Source organism: Arabidopsis lyrata, assembly GCF_000004255.2.
Source record: "Arabidopsis lyrata subsp. lyrata unplaced genomic scaffold ARALYscaffold_4, whole genome shotgun sequence".
Classification (NCBI taxonomy): Eukaryota; Viridiplantae; Streptophyta; class Magnoliopsida; order Brassicales; family Brassicaceae; genus Arabidopsis; species Arabidopsis lyrata.
In genome coordinates this window covers 18,421,898-18,442,199 of record NW_003302552.1, presented here as the reverse complement: position 1 = coordinate 18,442,199, position 20,302 = coordinate 18,421,898, and the positions used below count along the sequence as shown (strand labels likewise).

Genomic DNA, 20,302 nt, shown 5'->3' with positions numbered 1-20,302 from the left:
GACAACGCATAAGAATGAATGAAAACACATCTCAAAACAAACAAAATCATAACACATCAGTTATATTACTAGAAAATTAAAACAGAATAGAACTATATATTTTTCAGAAATTTCATATCAACGATGAAAACATATGTAGTGTAATTAAAAACATTTCATCCATTCCGGAAGAGAAGAAAAACTTGAATTGTTAACAAATTTTAAAGAAAATATTGTTCATCTACTATATTTAAAAGGAATGTGAGGAAGAGATTCTTTCATCCTCATTCCATTCATCTTTATTCTACTAATTTCTTTAATGCCTTTGGTATCGATCGTCATCTTGTTATTGCTTTTCAAAATTGTCGGAAACTGTATGTCGAAGAGTAGATAAACCTTCCCCACGAAAGATATATACACGCAAACTCATTGGAACACCGGTGTAACATTTCACATGCATCTTCGGATGCTCAAGTAAAAATTATTCTTTTAAATTCGAGAAAAAGAACCAGTGGATAGATTATTCACGCCATGTATGAGTTTTTATACTTAATGTCCTTGTTTGATCTTCAAGAATCTTTGATTCAATTTTAAGATCCTCTTTTATATTTGATTTGGAGTAGTATATATTTATAGAGTCTTACATTTTTGGGTTACCAAATCATTAATTTATGAGGTTGATAGATCCACCACTTGGTGATCTTCCACATGAGATATGTGACTCATATGTTTAACGTAGCTAGCATTCCTAGAACACGTTACTAGAGCAAGCGTGATTGATATGTAAGGAATAAGGATATTAATAACGCGTTAGATGATGGAAAGTGTCGACTGCTTTCTGCGCTTGCTAGTCTAAAGGCCTTCAAGATGATATTAATATACTACCGTGTGTTTCATGCATACATCTTTAGTACCATTTAGTTTTTTTTTTTTTTTTTTTTTTTTTTTTTTTTGCTAAAGGGTAAATAAAATATACCATTTAGTTTCTATAATTTTTTGCAGAATTGATGCTCATATAATACTGCACATTTCATCGTGAGCTTGCATATATATAGTATATCTAGCGATTTATAATCTATTGACGCAATATTTATTTAAAATCGGGTAATATATACTTCGAACAAGTTTACAAATATATCGATCATAAATTGTATCTTAAAACTGCAATTCTATCACAGTTGGTGGTTGGAAAACTGATCACATGCATGTAACAGATTCTGATAACGATTTTTACCCACCGTCTATTTGAAGTTCACCCTCGATACTATATAGAGAAATATTACACGTATTTGATTATAGTTGGAGAATTCTTCCACACACGTTTTCAAGTCATGCATAGATATATCAAAACCATTTACTTTTCATAGTCGTGATAAAATGAGACCACCTATGACTGAAAATATGGTAGATAATACTCGCTTTCTCATGTCACAACATTAGGCATTAGGCATTGTAATATTAACTTAAGGAATTTATGTAGATCAATCACGTGACCTTGTCAACAAGAAAGAGTACTATACCAACTAAACACCACATATTATCAAAAAAAAAAAACTAAACACCACACCACCAAAGTGATGTTTTTTAGTTAGTTATAATGAATTCCATAAAATAAATATATATATATATATATATATATATATATATATATATATATGATGCATTGACATCCCCTTAAATATGTATCGATAATAAAACAAGTATTAATGCTAATCTGTTTCTTTTCTTTTACAGCTCAATTTCATTACATATGTTATTTTTTTGGAAGAAAATTACTAAAGTCTATTCTCAAAAAAAACCTAAGCATACTGTGATATGAAATCGCAATTGGTTTTTAAAGGAATGCAAACTGGAGCCCAATCCATGAATTAATAGGAATGTTGTTTTAAATCAAGATAATAGTATCATATTTCAGATTTAGTTATAGGAATAATTTTAGCGGAGAAATGATAGGTATTGTTGTCTTTATATAACTATTTAAAACCATTCGAGCAAGAGATTTCCATAAATAGATATAAATATTTATGATTTATATTGCAAGAATTGCGATAATTCTACGAAAATTGTAGTTTGCCAAAGTACACATATATCACCTTTATTACCAAAATTCCTTTCATCGACTTTTAAAGAAGTCTATAACTATGTAGACTCACAAATGACAAATCTGTCGCATTTTCTTTATAAAATAAGAGAAATCACTTAGCTAATCTCGAGTTACCTCCTCTGCTATTTCTGTCTCACTTGGAGTTACGCTTGTGAAAAGCTTCTAATTAGTGTTTGTTATATCCCGGAAGTTGACTGATCTTTGAGCCTAAGCAACCGTATTTTCAATGGGTCAGACAAACAACTTAAAGAATAATGATAATGTGTAAAACAAAAGTCTCATTAGTTTACCATTCGATTTGACAATGTATTAAAGATGATTTTTTCTGTCTTTCCATCAAAAGTCTACGGTAATTAGCATGCAACTTAGTTTTTCCTCCCAAAAAATCTACGGTAATTAGCATGCAACTTATTTTTATTTTGTCAATGATGAATGATCTTTTAGAAAATTATTATCAGTATTCATATTTCATAAGGCTGAAAAAACAAAATACTTTAAAACGTCACGTAACATCAATCGTCAAACATTGTGAACCTTTAAAATAGTGAAATGATTATCGGATAGGTAAGCCTAAAACTGATTGTAGATGGAGATGTGTGAGCGAGATTTATAGGCAGAAACAATGGCTAGCAAAAAAAAAAAAAAAAAACAATGGCTAGCTCAAAAGTCAAAACGATACAGACACAATACACATGATATGGATGTTTCTTCCAGTTTGCATATAATTTTCTTTCACATTTTTCTCTAGAATTTAAACTTTAGATTTGAGTACAATAAGAAAAAGAGGAATCATCAATCATTTTTTTAGTTATCTAAAAAAAAAATCACCGGGCACGGGTGACTCCGATTAATTTTCGATTTTTTTTTTGGCATTAAACCTATTTTGGTCGTATTAATATTTAGTGATTGTTTGAACAGAGATTGATACATTAGTATGTCTTGTATTTGTTTGAGAGGTCAAAGGTTCAAGTGTACTTTCTCACAATTTTTAGTTTAAAATTAATATTCAAAACGACGTAATTTCATGTTATCTATGTGATACGTGGTTAGACATATACGGTAATTAATTTTCGATTTTTTTTTTGGCATTAAACCTATTTTGGTCGTATTAATATTTAGTGATTGTTTGAACAGAGATTGATACATTAGTATGTCTTGTATTTGTTTGAGAGGTCAAAGGTTCAAGTGTACTTTCTCACAATTTTTAGTTTAAAATTAATATTCAAAACGACGTAATTTCATGTTATCTATGTGATACGTGGTTAGACATATACGGTAAAAAGTTATATATTACGATTTATGTTATATATTACGATCTCCTACACACTTGCCTCCAATAATCTGCAAATTTATTAATAAATCGCAGTATCTGGGACTCGAACCCCAGACCTCTAGGTGTAGAAGCATTAATTAACCTTTGTTCAACCAATGGGCCAAGGGGACTTCCACGATTTACTGAGTCTTTTATGAATTGGAAAGTTACTTTTGTATCTTTTGTTGATTGAAGATAAATTTACAAAGAGTGAATAGTTAATTTTTTTTTTTTTTTTGGTTGCAATTTTCCCATATCTAAATATAAAGAGAAGCGGATGCTCTAACTATAAAACGGCGGCGCGTGGGGGCCTTCAACAACGTAAAAAACATCTCAATTTGGTTTTGGCTAATCAATAAATTGGTGTCGGTCTTCACCAACTTCAACTCTCCTTTCTCTCTATTTCACACGTCTCAAACAACTTCTTCTACAATTAACTATTCTCCCTAATTAAACATATTTTGATATCCACTTTATTGACACAATTATCTCCAAGATCACTTCCTTACGAATTAAGAAGATTTACTAATTAATTTACATGACAACAGTTATAGTCACACAGATATTGTTATCTATTATGCATAGTGTGTTTTTTTTCCTCTTACCTTTGAAAAATCAACGCATGTAGTATTTTTTGGCATACTAGTATCAAACCACCACAACAACAAAATCATGCCCATTCTCTCTCGCCTCTCTTTATATAAACAACACTCCCAAAAGTATTCACCAATCCATATCCATTCTCACCTTCCAAATCTCTCCCACCCCGGCCCCCTATCTCTTCTCTTCTCTTTCCGGCTTCTTCACTAATGGGAGCTCAGGAGAAACGACGTCGTTTCGAGCCTATATCAAAGTGCGACGTTAAGGACCGGTCCAACCATACCGTGGCCGCTGATCTAGACGGGACACTACTGATCTCACGTAGCGCCTTCCCTTACTATTTCCTCGTAGCCCTCGAGGCAGGGGGCTTGCTCCGAGCATTGATCCTACTCGTGTCCGTACCGTTCGTCTATCTTACGTACTTGACCGTCTCGGAGACTTTGGCCATCAACGTTTTTGTCTTCATCACGTTTGCGGGTCTCAAGATCCGAGACGTTGAGCTAGTGGTCCGTTCCGTCCTCCCGAGGTTCTATGCGGAGGACGTGAGGCCCGATACGTGGCGTATCTTTAACACGTTTGGGAAACGGTACATAGTAACGGCGAGTCCTCGAATCATGGTCGAGCCGTTCGTGAAGACATACCTAGGAGTTGATAAAGTTCTCGGAACAGAACTAGAGGTCTCCAAATCGGGTCGGGCAACCGGGTTCACCAGAAAACCCGGTATTCTCGTGGGTCAGCACAAACGTGAAGTCGTTTTGAGAGAGTTTGGTAGCCTTGCGTCTGATTTACCTGATTTGGGGCTCGGCGATAGCAAGACAGACTACGACTTCATGTCCATCTGCAAGGTTATTTCCGTCATCATCTCATTTACATTATTTTTCACTATCTACCGACATTAAATAATATAGAGGACGTTATGAGTATATATAACTATGTGTCTCTGGAACTTGTCCGTTGGTGCAGCTTCTTTGGTATAATAATTATTGTGTGTCCTATGGAGTTTACTGCTCTTCCTAATAATTTTGGGCCAATCATATTTATACCTTTTTGATGTGTAGCAGTAAATGACGATAAAATTAGGTATATAACTATTAAAGGTATTATATATTTTTGAGGAAAACAAAAAGGTGGGTGATATTTTCCTAAGAATATTCTTTTGTTATTAAAAAGCATAATGTTTTATTCTAGATAACATGGTATTTTATTAGAAGTATAACACCCCAATTAAAAAAATTTGACGACATTATTTTCTTCCAAATAAAAAATTGTTAGCCATTTACTTAATTAACTTCCATATCAACCTAAATGATCATATCTTAATTTACTTCGGTTTTTATGCTACTATATTTTAGTAGATTCGCTGGAACCTTTCAAGTGAATTTAGAAACTTAACAATACTATAATAGCATTTTCTTTGGTTAAAGAACAGCCTTTTTTTTTTCTGGAAACTCTAAGTGAATTTGGAAATTAAACCTGAAACAAAACAATAACTTAGGTTCCTCATACACGGATCACCGGATTTTATTTTCCTCATGTAAAAGCCATGTTCATCTTTTTTTTTTTTGTTCTTTTTCACTCTCCTTTCATTTCGTAAACTTCTAATTAGTTATCATAATAAACTAGTAGTATATATACATATGTAGTCTAGATATATGTTTTTCTAACCATCAATAAATTGAATAGTACACATGTATGTCTCGTGACTTTGGTGTCCATTCTTCTATACAATTAGAAAAAATGAAAAATGCATGCTACTAAACAAGTATGTACAAATCACAACCACTTTTGTACTTTAACACATAGTAATTTACGTACATTTTTTTTCTATTACTGACTGCAGGAAGGTTACATGGTGCCACGTACGAAATGCGAACCCTTACCAAGAAACAAACTCTTAAGCCCCATAATATTCCACGAGGGCAGATTAGTCCAACGCCCAACGCCGTTAGTTGCTCTGTTAACTCTCCTTTGGCTTCCCATCGGTTTCCTCCTCTCTCTTATCCGCGTCTACACGAATATTCCGTTACCGGAACGTATCGCCCGTTACAACTACAAGCTCACTGGCATCAAGCTAATCGTCAACGGTCACCCTCCTCCGCCGCCAAAACCTGGCCAACCAGGCCATCTCTTGGTTTGTAACCACCGCACCGTCCTTGACCCGGTGGTGACAGCCGTCGCGCTCGGCCGGAAAATCAGCTGCGTCACTTATAGCATTAGCAAGTTCTCTGAGCTAATCTCACCAATCAAAGCCGTTGCGTTGACTCGTCAACGTGAGAAAGACGCAGCGAACATCAAGCGCCTTTTGGAAGAAGGCGATCTTGTGATCTGTCCCGAGGGAACTACGTGCCGTGAGCCTTTCCTTCTCCGGTTTAGTGCCCTCTTCGCTGAGCTCACGGACCGGATTGTTCCCGTGGCGATCAACACGAAGCAGAGCATGTTCAATGGTACTACCACACGTGGCTACAAGCTTCTTGATCCTTACTTCGCGTTCATGAACCCGAGGCCGACGTACGAGATCACGTTCCTCAAACAGATTCCCGCTGAGCTGACGTGTAAAGGAGGCAAATCGCCGATAGAGGTGGCGAATTACATACAAAGGGTTTTGGGAGGAACCTTAGGTTTTGAGTGCACCAATTTCACAAGAAAGGATAAGTACGCAATGCTTGCTGGTACCGACGGTAGGGTTCCGGTGAAGAAGGAGAAGACGTGATTATTGATCGGAGAATGGAGAAAACGAAGAAATAATACAAAGATTGGAATCTTTTTTCATTTGGATGGTTAATTATCAATATTTAAGGGGCAAAGAATTGATAAGTTTATTTTTTTGTTGTTTCCTTTATCTTCTCTGCTTCGATGAATGTTTCAAGATTTACTTTTAGTACAATAACGGTTTTAAAAAAATAAAAATAAATCTCGGTACGACGGTATATATGTTGTTGTATATAACATTCGTTAGAAAATTAACTACGTGTAAACATATTACATTTCTTATAAAACATTTAGTGGTTAAAGGTTTCTTAACTATGACCGTTTGTGAGATGACATTTTTGGTCGTATGAATGTGATACACTAATATCATACTTAAGTAACAACCATAAAGATCAAATGTACGTCTGGATGTAATATCATAAGTCAGATCCATTAAAATATGGGCCAATTTAACTTTACTTTCATTTATATATATAGTAGGCCCGATCATGATCATGTCAGGAATATATACAGCAATGCAATGAATTCACAAATTAGTTATGCATTTTAAATTGATTAAAATGATTTAGTTTTGTAACATTTTTAGAGTGACGAAGTTGGTTTTTGGTTTGGATATATTTGATTTTTGAATTTTACTATTTAAAAACATACATAATAGTATAAGATTTTATATATGATGTTGGTTTCATCATATAAGAGACTCCTTGGTAAGCAAAAAAAACCAACGTCACTCGATCATTTATCAACTTGACTGAAAAACTTTCATGTATGTGAGAATCCTACCAAAACGCCTTGCACTTCTAATAGATTATGATCTGGAATCCAAATAATTCTTAATGAATCCATAAGTGATCATACTTTTTCATTAGATCAAGGTAGAGACCGATCAGTGTCTCTAGGTAAAATAACAATAGAAGGCTTTTCGACTTAATTTAATAATTTTAGCTTATTTTTGAGATTTTGAGTTTACCAGAAAAAAAAAACACACACACATATCAATTTAATCGACCAATCTAGTTAGGTGGATCATTAGTTGGCTATCCGAGTCATATCAATCTGTATGTTTATGCAAGTATATGTAGAGATTAGATACTAGCATATTATACTAATAAGTGCTCGATCTATAAATGGGACAATGAATGATAATCAAGATCTATGTCCAATGTTGGGTCTACTAAAAGTCACATGATTTTGACTCGGCCTAAATTTCATAACAATATATAGGGTATCTACTTAGGCAGCGTCTTAAATATTTGAACAACCCGTGGCTGCGATATCAGACTCTCCTTTATGTGAATATTAACTCCCCAATTTTCTTTTTTGCAAGTTTGCAACCCAATTGGTTCCAATAAATTTCCAATCTTTAACCTCTGTTCATTGTCTTTCGGTAAGAAATAACAACTGCGGATCATATGGATGTAGTAACTTGTCAAACATTTAAACAAGTAAAAAACAGTAGTGTGTACTCAGATCTGTGTGTACTAGATTAAACAATTTAACACCAAACAACTAATTTGACCCCTACATGGGGTGTGTGTGAGTTTCTGCTTTAGTAGATACAAACTAGATTTTGATTTTTCCCTAGCGTAACGTAAAAGCGTGAATTCAGTTCAACCAACAACTGAAGCTAAAATCAAGAGGACCTACTTCTTGACTTTTGAGATCATAATCTAGTCAAGGTCTAAGAAAAATCTTTCGTTTTATTATATCTCAAAAGCGGCAGAGTCTTACTCTTAACACCCATCAAGACCTATATTTAGATCTTTTTTTTTGGTCAACAATTTATATAATTACCTTTTTTTTTTTAACACGGCAAATAATTATATTAATCATAAGAATGTACATGATACATGGAACCTTCAAATACAACCGATGAAACAAATAAAAGAAATTGAACACAATTTCGATGAAGAAGTGGAAGTAACCCTGCTTTCCAAACGGAAGCCTTACAGGCAAGTTCGGGTGATCAAACGATGTTCAGATTCGTCGGATTTGATTACTGAGACTAAGATATATTTCGTGAGACCTTTTTTTGTTCCCACAAAAAACTTTTGTAAATTTTCTCTTTTTTCTTTTCTTATTTTATTGAATTTTATTTGGCCGTCAAGTATGTGTTAACTGGCAAAAGTTATGAACTGGCAAAAATTCTGGTCTCCAACAAAATTGTTAGTTTATCTTCAGATTTCTGTATATTAAATAACATTATCAATAAAACCAGCCTTGTTGGTTGTGTGACCAATAGAACAGAGTATGATAAAGAATATTTAAGCCGGTGTCTTATATTTATTTAGAATTTATAAGCACGTCTATGCCTCCATTATCTTTCTGTTGAATGTCAGGCTCAATTTTCATCAATTTTGATCAGTACCTTCAAATCTTGATTTCATTAGATTTATTTGTAGAGCTGAAAGTGTTATGTTTGTTGGTAGCATTGTTAGTCATTGATTTTGTTTCCACATGAGAAGTAATGGCGTCTTTTCTCCGAGTCATTGGTGAGTTGAGATATGGTTTCTGTTTTTTGATCTTGTTTGATAGTTCAACATTTTCACCAAGATGCCCCATTGATCATTTATAGTCAATTCTTGTAATCCCTAGGACGTTTTGTTTTGATGGTTTCTTGATCATCATGTTTGTTTTTTTTCTTGTATGTCAGTTCTGTCATGGGCTTTTACCGTTGCCTGGTTTACCCTCTGGATGTTGATGCTATACTTGACGAACGAGATGAAGCTAAAGTTCACGGACGCAGCTGCGATTGTAAATGTGTTTGCTGGTGTATCAGCTATTGGTCATCTCAGCATGCAATTTCTAGTTGATGCATTTATTGGTCACTTTTGGATGCTCTGTCTCTCTACTTTAGCATTCAGTTTCGTAAGAACTTGACCTCCTCTTTAACATTGGTTATGTATTCTGATTATATCTTTTGTTTAGAAGTGAAAATTACGCATTCTCATGTTCAGGGTTTCGGGTTCTTGGCAATATCAGCGTCACCAATACTTTCTGGCAATGGACAAAAGGGTCTGTTCTACGTAGCCCTAACAGTTATATCCGTTGGTATATTTGGAAGGTCTATCTCTCTGGGAGTATTTACAGAAGACCAATTAGAAGAAGGTAGGAACAAAGGAAACCCCGCGAAGCTCGTTAGCTTTGTCATTGGAAATGTTGGGAATCTTGTGTTCTTGTTACTTGCTGCTATTGCAATGCCTCAGATAAGTCCGTGGTTTGTACGATTCGCGATCCCCTCGGGCTGTGAGGTATTAGCAATGATGATTTTTCTGTCCGGTACGTGTTCATACAGACGGGTAAAACCAGGTGGGAGCCCTTTGACAGCAATTTTCCGGGTCTTTGTGGCTTCTGCTTCCAAAATGTCTTGTGCATACCCGAACAACTCAAGCCAGCTCTATGAAAAAGCCGAGTGTGATCAAGATATTAAGCCCCACACAAGTAGCTTAAGGTTCAATAAAAAATCATTTCCTTAAGAGCTGTTAGGAACCCCACATTGAAAGTGTGAATGGACCAACACTAGTGTATAACAGTATAACACTCATAACTCTTGATTTTTTTCAAACATGTACAGGTGCCTAGACAGAGCTGCAATGATACTCCAAACAGAGCCTTTGGAACAACAGAGGAAAAACAGATGGAAGCTTTGTCGGGTGACGGAAGTGGAACAAACGAAAAGCGTCATACGCACGGTTCCATTGTTCGCGACATCTCTCATTTCGGGGATTGTTTTCTCCCTCGGTAACACTTTTTTCCTCGAACAAGCAAACCATATGGACTCCAAGTTCGGATCATGGAACCTCCCTCTCCCACTCCTCTTACTCTTTAGTGAGGCTGCAAGACTAGGATCCCGAGAACTATGCGTCATGGCTGCAAAACGCCACGCCATTGACCTCCCTGAATCACCTAAACAAACCAAAACGCCTTATGGTATACCAGTCTCCATCATCCTATCCATCTTCTGCTGCTCAATTGCTGCACACGTTGAGTCCAGGAGACTCAAAGTGGTTAGAACTCAAGGTTTGCTATATGAAACCGTCCCCATGAGTGTATTCTGGCTACTCCCACAGTACATTCTTCTCGGGTCAATCACAGGTATCTACGAAAACAGCTTTGCGCTTTACCTAGAAGAAACGGTGCCTGAAGAGTTGAGCCAATACATGGTTCTATTTAACGTGGGCGTGTGCGGGGTGGGGATCATGAGCAATATCGCTCTTGTTAGTGTGGTGGGCAGAGTAAGCGGAGGCAAATGGTTTCAAGACACAATAAACAAGAGCCGGTTGGATAACTATTATTGGGTTATAACAGTGTTTTGCATGTTCAATCTCTTGTTATATTTCTCTGTCACCTATAGGTACACAATGTGCAACAAGAAAGATGGTGCAACACAAGAAAATGATCGAAGAACAATCGGTTTTGTGTAGTACTTGTGTTGTGTGCCCAAGATTTCAAATTTTCAATTATATGTTATGATAGGCCCCATGAGGTTAGATGAGGTGATTGTGTTGTGGTTTCGGAAAAACATAGAAAAGAAGACAGAGAAAAATATATTCATGTTCCATCCTTGAGCAAAAGTAACTCTCATGTATTTGACCAAATCCTCAAATCATTTTTAGGCAACTACATTAATAAACCAAGACTAACTTTAAAACTAAACCATTAAAACCTTGAATGACTTTTAGAAACAAATAAAGTAAGTTATGGCTTAAATAGGAGGAAAAGAAAAACAAATGTAACATTATATGGAAAAGAAAGAATCAGTCCAAAATAGATTTACAGGAATAATGATTGGAAATCAACGGTTTTCCTTCAAAGTCAAATTTCAATTATATGGAGATACTTCTCGTATTACTCACAAGGCATCAAAATGGAACCCACCAAACATCAATTTAAAGAACAAATTCACTAATAATTTGAAAAGTTCCAAATCTTAAAAAAAGTAACTGGAAACTATTATTCTAATTAAATAATCAGAAAGTCATTTTAGTGGCTATCTCTAAATATCATCCTTATCTTTGCCTAGGTTTGAACCCCTTTCACGACTGTTTAAAATGTAGTTAAAATGTTGTTCTTATGAAAATCACATTATTATTTAGTACCTTATATGGGGGAATAAAAAGCAATTTTCTTCTGAATCTAATTGTACTGTGTATGGGTTGAAAGGAAAATATAATACAATTAACAAAGGAATTATGAAAATGTAATTTTCCAAGGTGAGGATTTAAAATTGCAACAAAAGTATATCAATCATTGTGGCTTTTTATTTAGGGTCTTTCTATAGGCTCTCTGTAGATTCTCATTCTCTTGTCAACTTCGAACTTCAGTCCTATTAAATAAAACAGTTGGGAAACTAAAGTAATTGAAAACTTAAATCTTAAAATTGTATTTTACATAAGAAAAAAAAGTTTAGATGTTGCTAAGAGAAAAAACATCATTATCAGCACAAAGCCAGGTTTCGATTACAGATTTATCACCACAACAAGTTAAATAATCTTTGATTAGTGGGAAACCCACTTGGCACTTTACATACTTTTGGCTGCTTATTCATAAATAGATAGATCTTTGTCCAAAAAAAAAAATTCATAAATAGATAATTCATTCTATACTAGAAAAACTGATTTAAAACTGATTTTTTTTTTTTTGTAATCGACATTTTTCTTAATTTTACATTTATATGCATGCTAGCTATATATTTTTAGCCTCAGCTCTCAGTCTCTCACACTGAGACTTGAGAGACTTTAACGTTTATTAAGATAAATTTGGCACACAATCTAACCAAGTTTTAAAAATCATAATTTATTAATTAAAAATCCACCAGTAAGGGGAAAAAATTGTAATGAAAGTCTACAAATATAACACAACATAAATTCTGATAAGCAATTTGAGCTCATAAGAGTTCCAAATCACTCAAATAAATTATCACTCGGTAAATAAAATAACAAAACCTAATTAATTTGTTGAAAACTCGTTGAATCAACCACGGAAAAAGATGGTAAACAAAACAACAAATAGCATCTCGTAAAAAAAAAAAAAAGTAGCTAATATTTTTTGTATATGCACGCCGATTAAGAAAAAACAAAAATAGTAAAACTTATTAATGATTATATAACTCTTAACGTCTCCGAGATCTTCACCTTGTGCTACATTTGGAGATACGCATTGTACGATTCGAATTGCGATGCGTTCAGAAAACTCTGCTCCTGCAGTTTAGCCATGTATGGCGTCGAAGACATTCCAAGTAGCGTTTCTGAAAACGCGTTTTGACTATAAAACGCAGCCGTTGTTTCATCGTATAGTGTTTGACCTTCCCATTCCGACGTTTCCCGCTGGCTTCCTCCTATTGATGGGGGTGAGCAAGGTGCGTTTGCAGTTGCGTTATCCGCGGCTGCAGCGTCAGGAGAGTCGGGGATGTTGACGGTGGTGATATCGTGGATGCTTGATCGGCGTTTGTCTTTGCCACCGTTGACTTGACGTATGAAATACTTTTGAGCGTGACTTGCGACTTGCGTTGGGGTTCGTGTGGTCACAAAGTTACGAGCTATGTTTCTCCAATCTCCTTTCCCATATTTCTTTAGACCCATGAGAAATTGTCTGCACACATTCATCAACCATACCATAATCAAACCAAAACCTAAATAAACCAAATCGACTCTTAACACATAAGCAATAACTTCATATAAGAAAAACAATAATTTTTTTATCAACAACATGCATTATACGAGATTTTAATATGAGCATGACATTAATACGACATTAATACAAACAACTAAACTAGATGCTATAGTTGTAGCCAAAATAAAATCGCATGCCTCGTGTTTATATCAGTGTTCCATGTCCCACTACAATGTCCATGCGTGCAAAACAAATAACCGCACCAAGACACCAATTAAACCCATTCCACAAATCAAGAGCCTAGAAGAAACAAAAATTCATCTGCTCTGTATATAGTTTACCAATGGATTTCTAAACTCGATACATAAAAAAGGTAAATAAATTTTTAAGATAATATAAACATGTGAAGTATCTACTACAAAATAATGTGTGTCTCTCTGTCTAACCAATACGTAGATCATAAGACACGCACTAAAGTTACAATTGTTTTGGTGGATGTCTATATATCTTAATTTTATAGAATACATATATATATATATATATATATATATATATATTTATACGATACGTATCTTTATACGTATACATAAACACGTTTCCAAGAAAAAGACGTACGTATATTTATAAAATAAAGTGTAAGGGGTCCAAATCTAGAGAAGAAAAGCATTGACGTTAACGTAGAGAGATGATTTAGTTTACCTGTGTTCTTCTTCTGTCCATGGAACACCTTTCTTCCTCTCATGCTCCGCCGTTCGTGCGGCGGATCCTCTCTTTCCTCCGGCGGCGGAAAAGTAGTAACCGTTCATGTTAAACCCATTGTTACCACCGGCTCCGTCGTAGCCTCCCCAGTCGAGTGTGAATGAATCGGAAACGTAGCCAGGGATTGGTATAAGACCTGCTTCGATGTCGCTAACGTCTTCCTCAAGCTCTCTGTATTGTTTGATCACATCTCCGATGGTTTTTCCTGGAAGCATGGCAGCGACCTTGGACCATCTGTCAGGAGTATCTTTGTCGTAAAAGGCTAAAGCGTTTTCGAATTTCTTGTTTTCTTCAGCTGTCCATTTGGTTCCTCTGTTTTCTTGAAACAACCAGTTTGATGTCTCTAGATATGTTGCTGGTGACATAACTTGGATTCCTCTGTGCATCTTTTCAACGATTGTTGATCGAATCAAGAAAGAAAGAAAGAAAGAAAAAAACAGAGTTTTCGATTTTGTTTCTATCAATGGTGGAGCTCAAAGAGATAGTAGATAGAGAGAGAGAGAGAAAAGTGGGAGATTTTGATCTGTTAAAATGGCATTTTTGAAATGGAATCTGAGAGAGAAAGAGAGATAAGCATCTAAAGCTTTGAAGAATCTAAAGAGAGCTGCTTTTTCCAGACTCTAAGGACAAAGAAGGAAAAAAAGAAAGATTCGATCTTTGAGTTTTGTTGTCTGAACGATAAACCTCTCTTTAGTGGTCAGATCCGAATCCAGAGACAATTAAAGCAAACAGAGAAGAGAAAACAGAGGATCTCAGATTTGGAAGCTCTTTAGAAAACTGACAAGAAACCAAACAGAGAAAAAGTGATGAAAAAGAACAAAACACAGAGGAGAGAAATGGAGAAAACTCAGGTGGGTTGATAGATTGAAGATGATAAAGTGAACAAAATCCAACCTTTTTTCTTCTTCTTCTTTCTCCCAAACTCTCAAGTCGAAAAGGGAGAGCGAGAGAGGAGAGATAGAGAGAGATGGGAGAGAGATGAATATGAAACAGGAATGATCTGAGAGTGAGAGGGAAGTTAAAAAGCTGTTGAGCTGTGATTGTCTATGAGTATTTCCCAGACAAAAATTTCTGGGCTTTTCATTATTTTATTTATATATTACTAAGATCTACGAGTTTTTATAATTTTTAAAAACTTCTTGATCACTTAAATCTACCAATTGGGCTTCCCTTCAAAATATACTAAACGTTCTTGAGATTTAAAAAAAAAAGAAAGAAAATCAAATAATGTAACAATTCATTTTATGGCTAAGATAACTTTTTATTTTTAACGTAAATGCTAAAGGATAAAATTAAATGTTTGCCCAAAAATAAAATAATCAAATGGTAAACATGTGAATGAATAAATGATAGTTGTTTTTCCAACAATTTGACGAAATGAGAATTGCAACAGTGCTTAACAAAATCTATGGTGATAAATTATGTTCCAAAACCATTTTGAATAGCTACACAAATAAAATACGATGCTATAGAAAACAATGTTAGTGTTGATGTATACTATACAAGGAAAATATCAATGGATTTTTCTTAGGTAAGTATTCCACATCAACATAGTACAAGAACTATTAGTATAATTCAATTGTAATTAAAAAGGTTTCATTTCATAGTGAGATTAGTTAATATCAAAAACATTCTTTTTTTATTTTAGTTTTCTTTTTCTTTTCGTTGTACCTTTTTAATTCAATCAACCAATAAACACTCGTCCTTGTATAGTCTATGATAGACCATCACATAATTCAGGAAAAGACAAGTGTCGTCCTTGAATAGGCAAGTCGCACATGTTCAGATCTCATTTGTTCTCAAGGAACTTTGTTTTATTTTAATACATTTTTATGCTTTCGAGGACCGTTGATTGATTTTTTTCTATTATTTATTATTTGATTTTATCGATGAAATTAATAATATGACTCAACTAATCGGAGAGGGTTTTTGCGGCTAAACGTTGCCTAATGATAGGCCAAAGACGTTTAACCAATCGCAGACTCAGACAAGACACACAATCGAGGAGCATCTCTCATTGGCTAACAAGATTTAGGGTCGGTGATAAGGGTATATCAGTAATTTCTTGTTGGTGTTGACATTTAACCTTTTAAGCACATGAGTTGTTTGTTTCTATCTATATCGAGATGCTTTTTTTCCTGAAGGGAAAATGAGTTTGTGACAATGAAACGTTTAATACTATAATTTTTGGACCATAGTCTCGATAACAAAAAACATTGGAGAATGTGGTTAAACTAGCATGCTAGGAAACAGAAAAGATTATTCTACCACAAACTTACATATCTACGAAAAATATGAATACAAAATTTAGTACCATGCCAAAAATCTAACAAAATTGTATACTAAATGGTTGTAAATATCTAGATCAATGGCGTTAATTTTTGCATTGACATGGGACAAAATAAATTGCACAATAAATGGCAATAATATTTTTTAGGGCGTACTATTTGCTAACCAACCTTAAAGAACTGTACTAAAAAAAAAAAAAAAAAAAACTGTCAGAAAACTATTTTAATATACAATGATGATTCCTTGCTTAACTTCTTGATTCAACCACATCAAAATTTTCAACATTAAGGAAGTAATTAAATAGAATAGTAAATGTTTAGTGATCATAATTGTGTGTCTAAGATAACAAGGTCGTAATAATGGAGTTTAGCGAGAGAGAGGTCGAGCCTTAATTAATTAACGTAGGAAATATTGTCATGATGATATTCTAACAATATCTAAAATTCCAAATAATAGTATTAAGGTTTATTACTTTGTTCTGACCATAATAATTTCCCATTTAATTACAAGAAGATTATATATGTTTTAGTTATATTTAAAGTTCCTTGTTATAAACTTTGTGTGAATACTGATTTCATAAGAATTTTTTTTTAAAAAAAATTATAAGATGATACATAACAACATAGATATTTCCGATTTTTACAATTTTCTTATAAAATAGGAAAATAAATCTTTAAATCTATCGCTAAATCAGTTCATTTTAATAGTTTTATTTCTTTATAGTTTGTAAGATTAGTGCATTCGAAACACTTTTTTTTTTATAACAAAATGCATTCTTTATAGTTTGTAAGATTAGTGCATTCGAAACACTTATCAACGGCGAGCTTACACAAAACGTAAATTAAATATATACTGAAATGCTAATTGATCCTTCAGCTGTTACATATGATGATCGTATAAAGTCTCATATCTTGGGGCCACGCTTACTTTTCTTTAAATTACACTAATGAATTTCTTAAAACAAATAAACAGTCATGATTTATTTATAAATGGGTTAGGTAGCTTAAGTGACCACGCCATAACAGACACAATAATTCTTGAAAGTGTTGAGAATTTTTATTATTATATATTAATATACCGCAGTTGAGGATTCACCATATGTTGATCTAATATGAGAGGAAGATTGTGCTTCTTCCTCTGTGTTTATGAGAACATGTATATATACTACGTACAGACTTTATTAGGTTAGGTATTTTTCAGTTAAAATATTACCCAGTTATATCAAAATGTTAATTCTTGTTAACAAAAAAAAAAATACATAAACGGATGTAAAATTCTAAATAAATGTGTTTAATAGCATATCATAACGACTAGCTAGATAGGTATTTATAGAGTGCCATCAACAAAATTTGGGTGTCAACCGTTTTGCAAAAGAAAACAGTTGAATAATCCTAAGACATTGATGTGTTTCGAAGATTATCATCTGCAAAACAAAAACCCTGATAATTAAAGAATGTCACAAATGCTAAAATTTATCAAGATTTACAATAGATGAACATATTTAAACTTAATTTATATATAAATATTTGGAATTTTTTCTATAGTAAAACCTTTGCCAACTTGAGTTTACAAGAAATTTTTAGGCTTTATAATCAAAATCATAATTTATGCAGCTTCTATTCATGGGTGTCAATTGACCCCCTCTTATAAAATCAAAATTCATGGGTGTCAATTGACCACCCTCTTATAACACTATACCTCCGCCATATTTAGACTCCATATTTTTTTTTTAAGTATAGTGAAATTGGACCCAGCTTCATTAAGTATGAACATGATAGATAGTAGTAGTTTAATTTACGTATCATCACCTAAATTTCAATCCGCGTATTAAATTGTTAGACACAATAGAAATCTTCAAATGACAATTACGTACATGCAAAACTAATTCAAATGGAGGACGTTAAGTAGCAAAGAGCCAAAGAGCATTCACAGTATATCGAATTTTAATAATAAGCGCCAGATGTTTATGTATGAAAATTCATTAAATTAAACAATAATATAACATAATGTTCTCTGCAACTGCAATTCTTTAAATATCAGAGTTGTTTGTCCACCACTCACACCCAACACACGATTATTTTTCTCCTAAATATTAATAGGGTTAATAAAATATTAAGTAAAGTTATTAGACGTTTTTAAAAACTGGAGTGGTGCAAGACAATGACTGGTTTTGTTATGAATATTATTATTATCGTGGAGTTTCCCCAAAGGGAAAGCATCTTCTATTTCCGAATGAGGATACTTTTTTTTCCTCAATAATTTATTTTGTTATTAATAGATGCAGGTAAGTAAACATACATAATGACTATATTTATTTATTTATTTATCTTTAATACAGATCTCGGACCTTTTTAGGTTTCTTTTCTATACTTACACAATACTTTTCCTAATGGTTTAGCTACAAAGCATACAATCATATATACTTGCCACCACCTCTTTGTCCAAAAAAAATATATATATATATATACTTGCCACCACCTATGTAATATTTACATTACAATGATATTATACTCTATTCCTTATTTTTGCTGGTTAAAGTTTACTCTATTGCTCATTACTACTATAGATCTTGTGAAAAAAAATATTACGCAAAAAAGTTCAAACTATTTTATATATATGTCTTTGGTTGCCAAAGAATATTCTAAATTGAAATCTATATATTATATGTGGCAATAAGGAAATGTTATTTCATTCGATGTTTTATGACATTTCTATTACACTGATTTTATATTTTAGAAAAACTAGATAGTATAATTGATTATATTTAATAAAATATGTGACGACACAAAAATGGGTAGCATTTCAAGTTGAAATTTGGTATGTTAAGCCTTTATTAACTAAGACACAATTTTCTATAATTAACTACGTCAACTCATCCATACTCTCATGCTTTTCAGTTTTCAGTATATATATAAAAGATGGAAAATCAAACCTATGTATTTAAAGTTTTAAACTAAACTAAAAAAGCAGACAATTACTTTATTACAAGCGTTATGCAATATTTTATAATAAAAAATGTTGGTACAGACATACTTTATTCTTACAATACTTATTTTTATATAATGGTTGAAATTTTTTTATTATAACATAATTTTTTTGTCATATCTTATAATACTATATGTAATAAAAATTCGGTACTGTCATAAACCACTATATATTCAAATAGTCGGTTCTATTTGCGACAGCAAAACAATTGAGGTATATTTCATATTATAAAGTATATTAGAATTAAAATAAATAAGAGGCAACACAAAAAAACGACACGAAGTTGAGAGTAAATAGGGAGCACTGGCACACAGTTTGACCCACCCGAGCGACAGCAAAAGAATGCGAGCGTGCCTGTAGGGCTCCCACTCATAATGCTTTCCACACGCTTTGTACATTAGTGGCTTTGCACAAATCATTTGTTTCTTTTTATTACTTTTTCTAATATAGACTTTCTATTATTCTATGTATGAACCCATATTTTACGTTCCAAGTATGTGATTCTCGGGCACCAAGCAAATAACAAGATTCTGATACTGTCTTTTAGTCAACGATTTTTTTTGTAGTTTAATTTGTCATGTTTACTTATTTTTATGGTTAATTTTAACTCTAAAATACAGTAGAAACATTTTAAATTTATATAGATGTAAATGCTACTCCTATGTCTTTTAATGATGTATTTTTTTAGATTTTTTCACATATATTAAGAAAACAAATTAAAAATTGATTATAAATGTATTTTTGTGATTTAACATTTTCTGTAACTTTAAACCAATAGCTTTCAATTTTTTTTTAAAAAAAAATTTACAGTTCATCAATAACAACTAATAAATATTACATACAAAACCTAAAATTTTCTTTTTTTGAAATATTTTTTTTTTGAAGAAGGCCAAATTGATTGATCTTTCGGATCCTTCCAAGCGTCTATATAACTAACGGATTGGATACGAACG

At 33.2% G+C, this 20,302-nt stretch overlaps 3 protein-coding genes across 3 annotated transcripts; 2 read left to right on the top strand and 1 right to left on the bottom strand.

The window, feature by feature from the left end:
* The first annotated feature begins 4,010 nt into the window (after positions 1-4,010).
* LOC9317630 (glycerol-3-phosphate 2-O-acyltransferase 6) lies at positions 4,011-6,922 on the top strand. The gene is made up of 2 exons (XM_021029500.1): positions 4,011-4,840; positions 5,836-6,922. Exons 1-2 carry the CDS (start codon positions 4,205-4,207, stop codon positions 6,703-6,705), a joined length of 1,506 nt encoding a protein of 501 aa, XP_020885159.1. The 5' UTR covers positions 4,011-4,204; the 3' UTR covers positions 6,706-6,922.
* Positions 6,923-8,892: 1,970 nt separating this feature from the next.
* On the top strand, positions 8,893-11,282 carry LOC9315795 (protein NRT1/ PTR FAMILY 5.5). Its single transcript, XM_002881517.2, has 4 exons — positions 8,893-9,196; positions 9,358-9,572; positions 9,662-10,155; positions 10,279-11,282. The coding sequence occupies exons 1-4, from the start codon at positions 9,172-9,174 to the stop codon at positions 11,126-11,128; spliced, it is 1,584 nt and encodes a 527-aa protein (XP_002881563.2). The 5' UTR covers positions 8,893-9,171; the 3' UTR covers positions 11,129-11,282.
* Positions 11,283-12,490: 1,208 nt separating this feature from the next.
* Positions 12,491-15,166, bottom strand: LOC9315794 (transcription factor DIVARICATA). Its single transcript, XM_021029142.1, has 2 exons — positions 14,016-15,166; positions 12,491-13,295 (listed from the first exon to the last, which is right to left on the bottom strand). Exons 1-2 carry the CDS (start codon positions 14,459-14,461, stop codon positions 12,845-12,847), a joined length of 897 nt encoding a protein of 298 aa, XP_020884801.1. The 5' UTR covers positions 14,462-15,166; the 3' UTR covers positions 12,491-12,844.
* Positions 15,167-20,302: the final 5,136 nt, after the last annotated feature.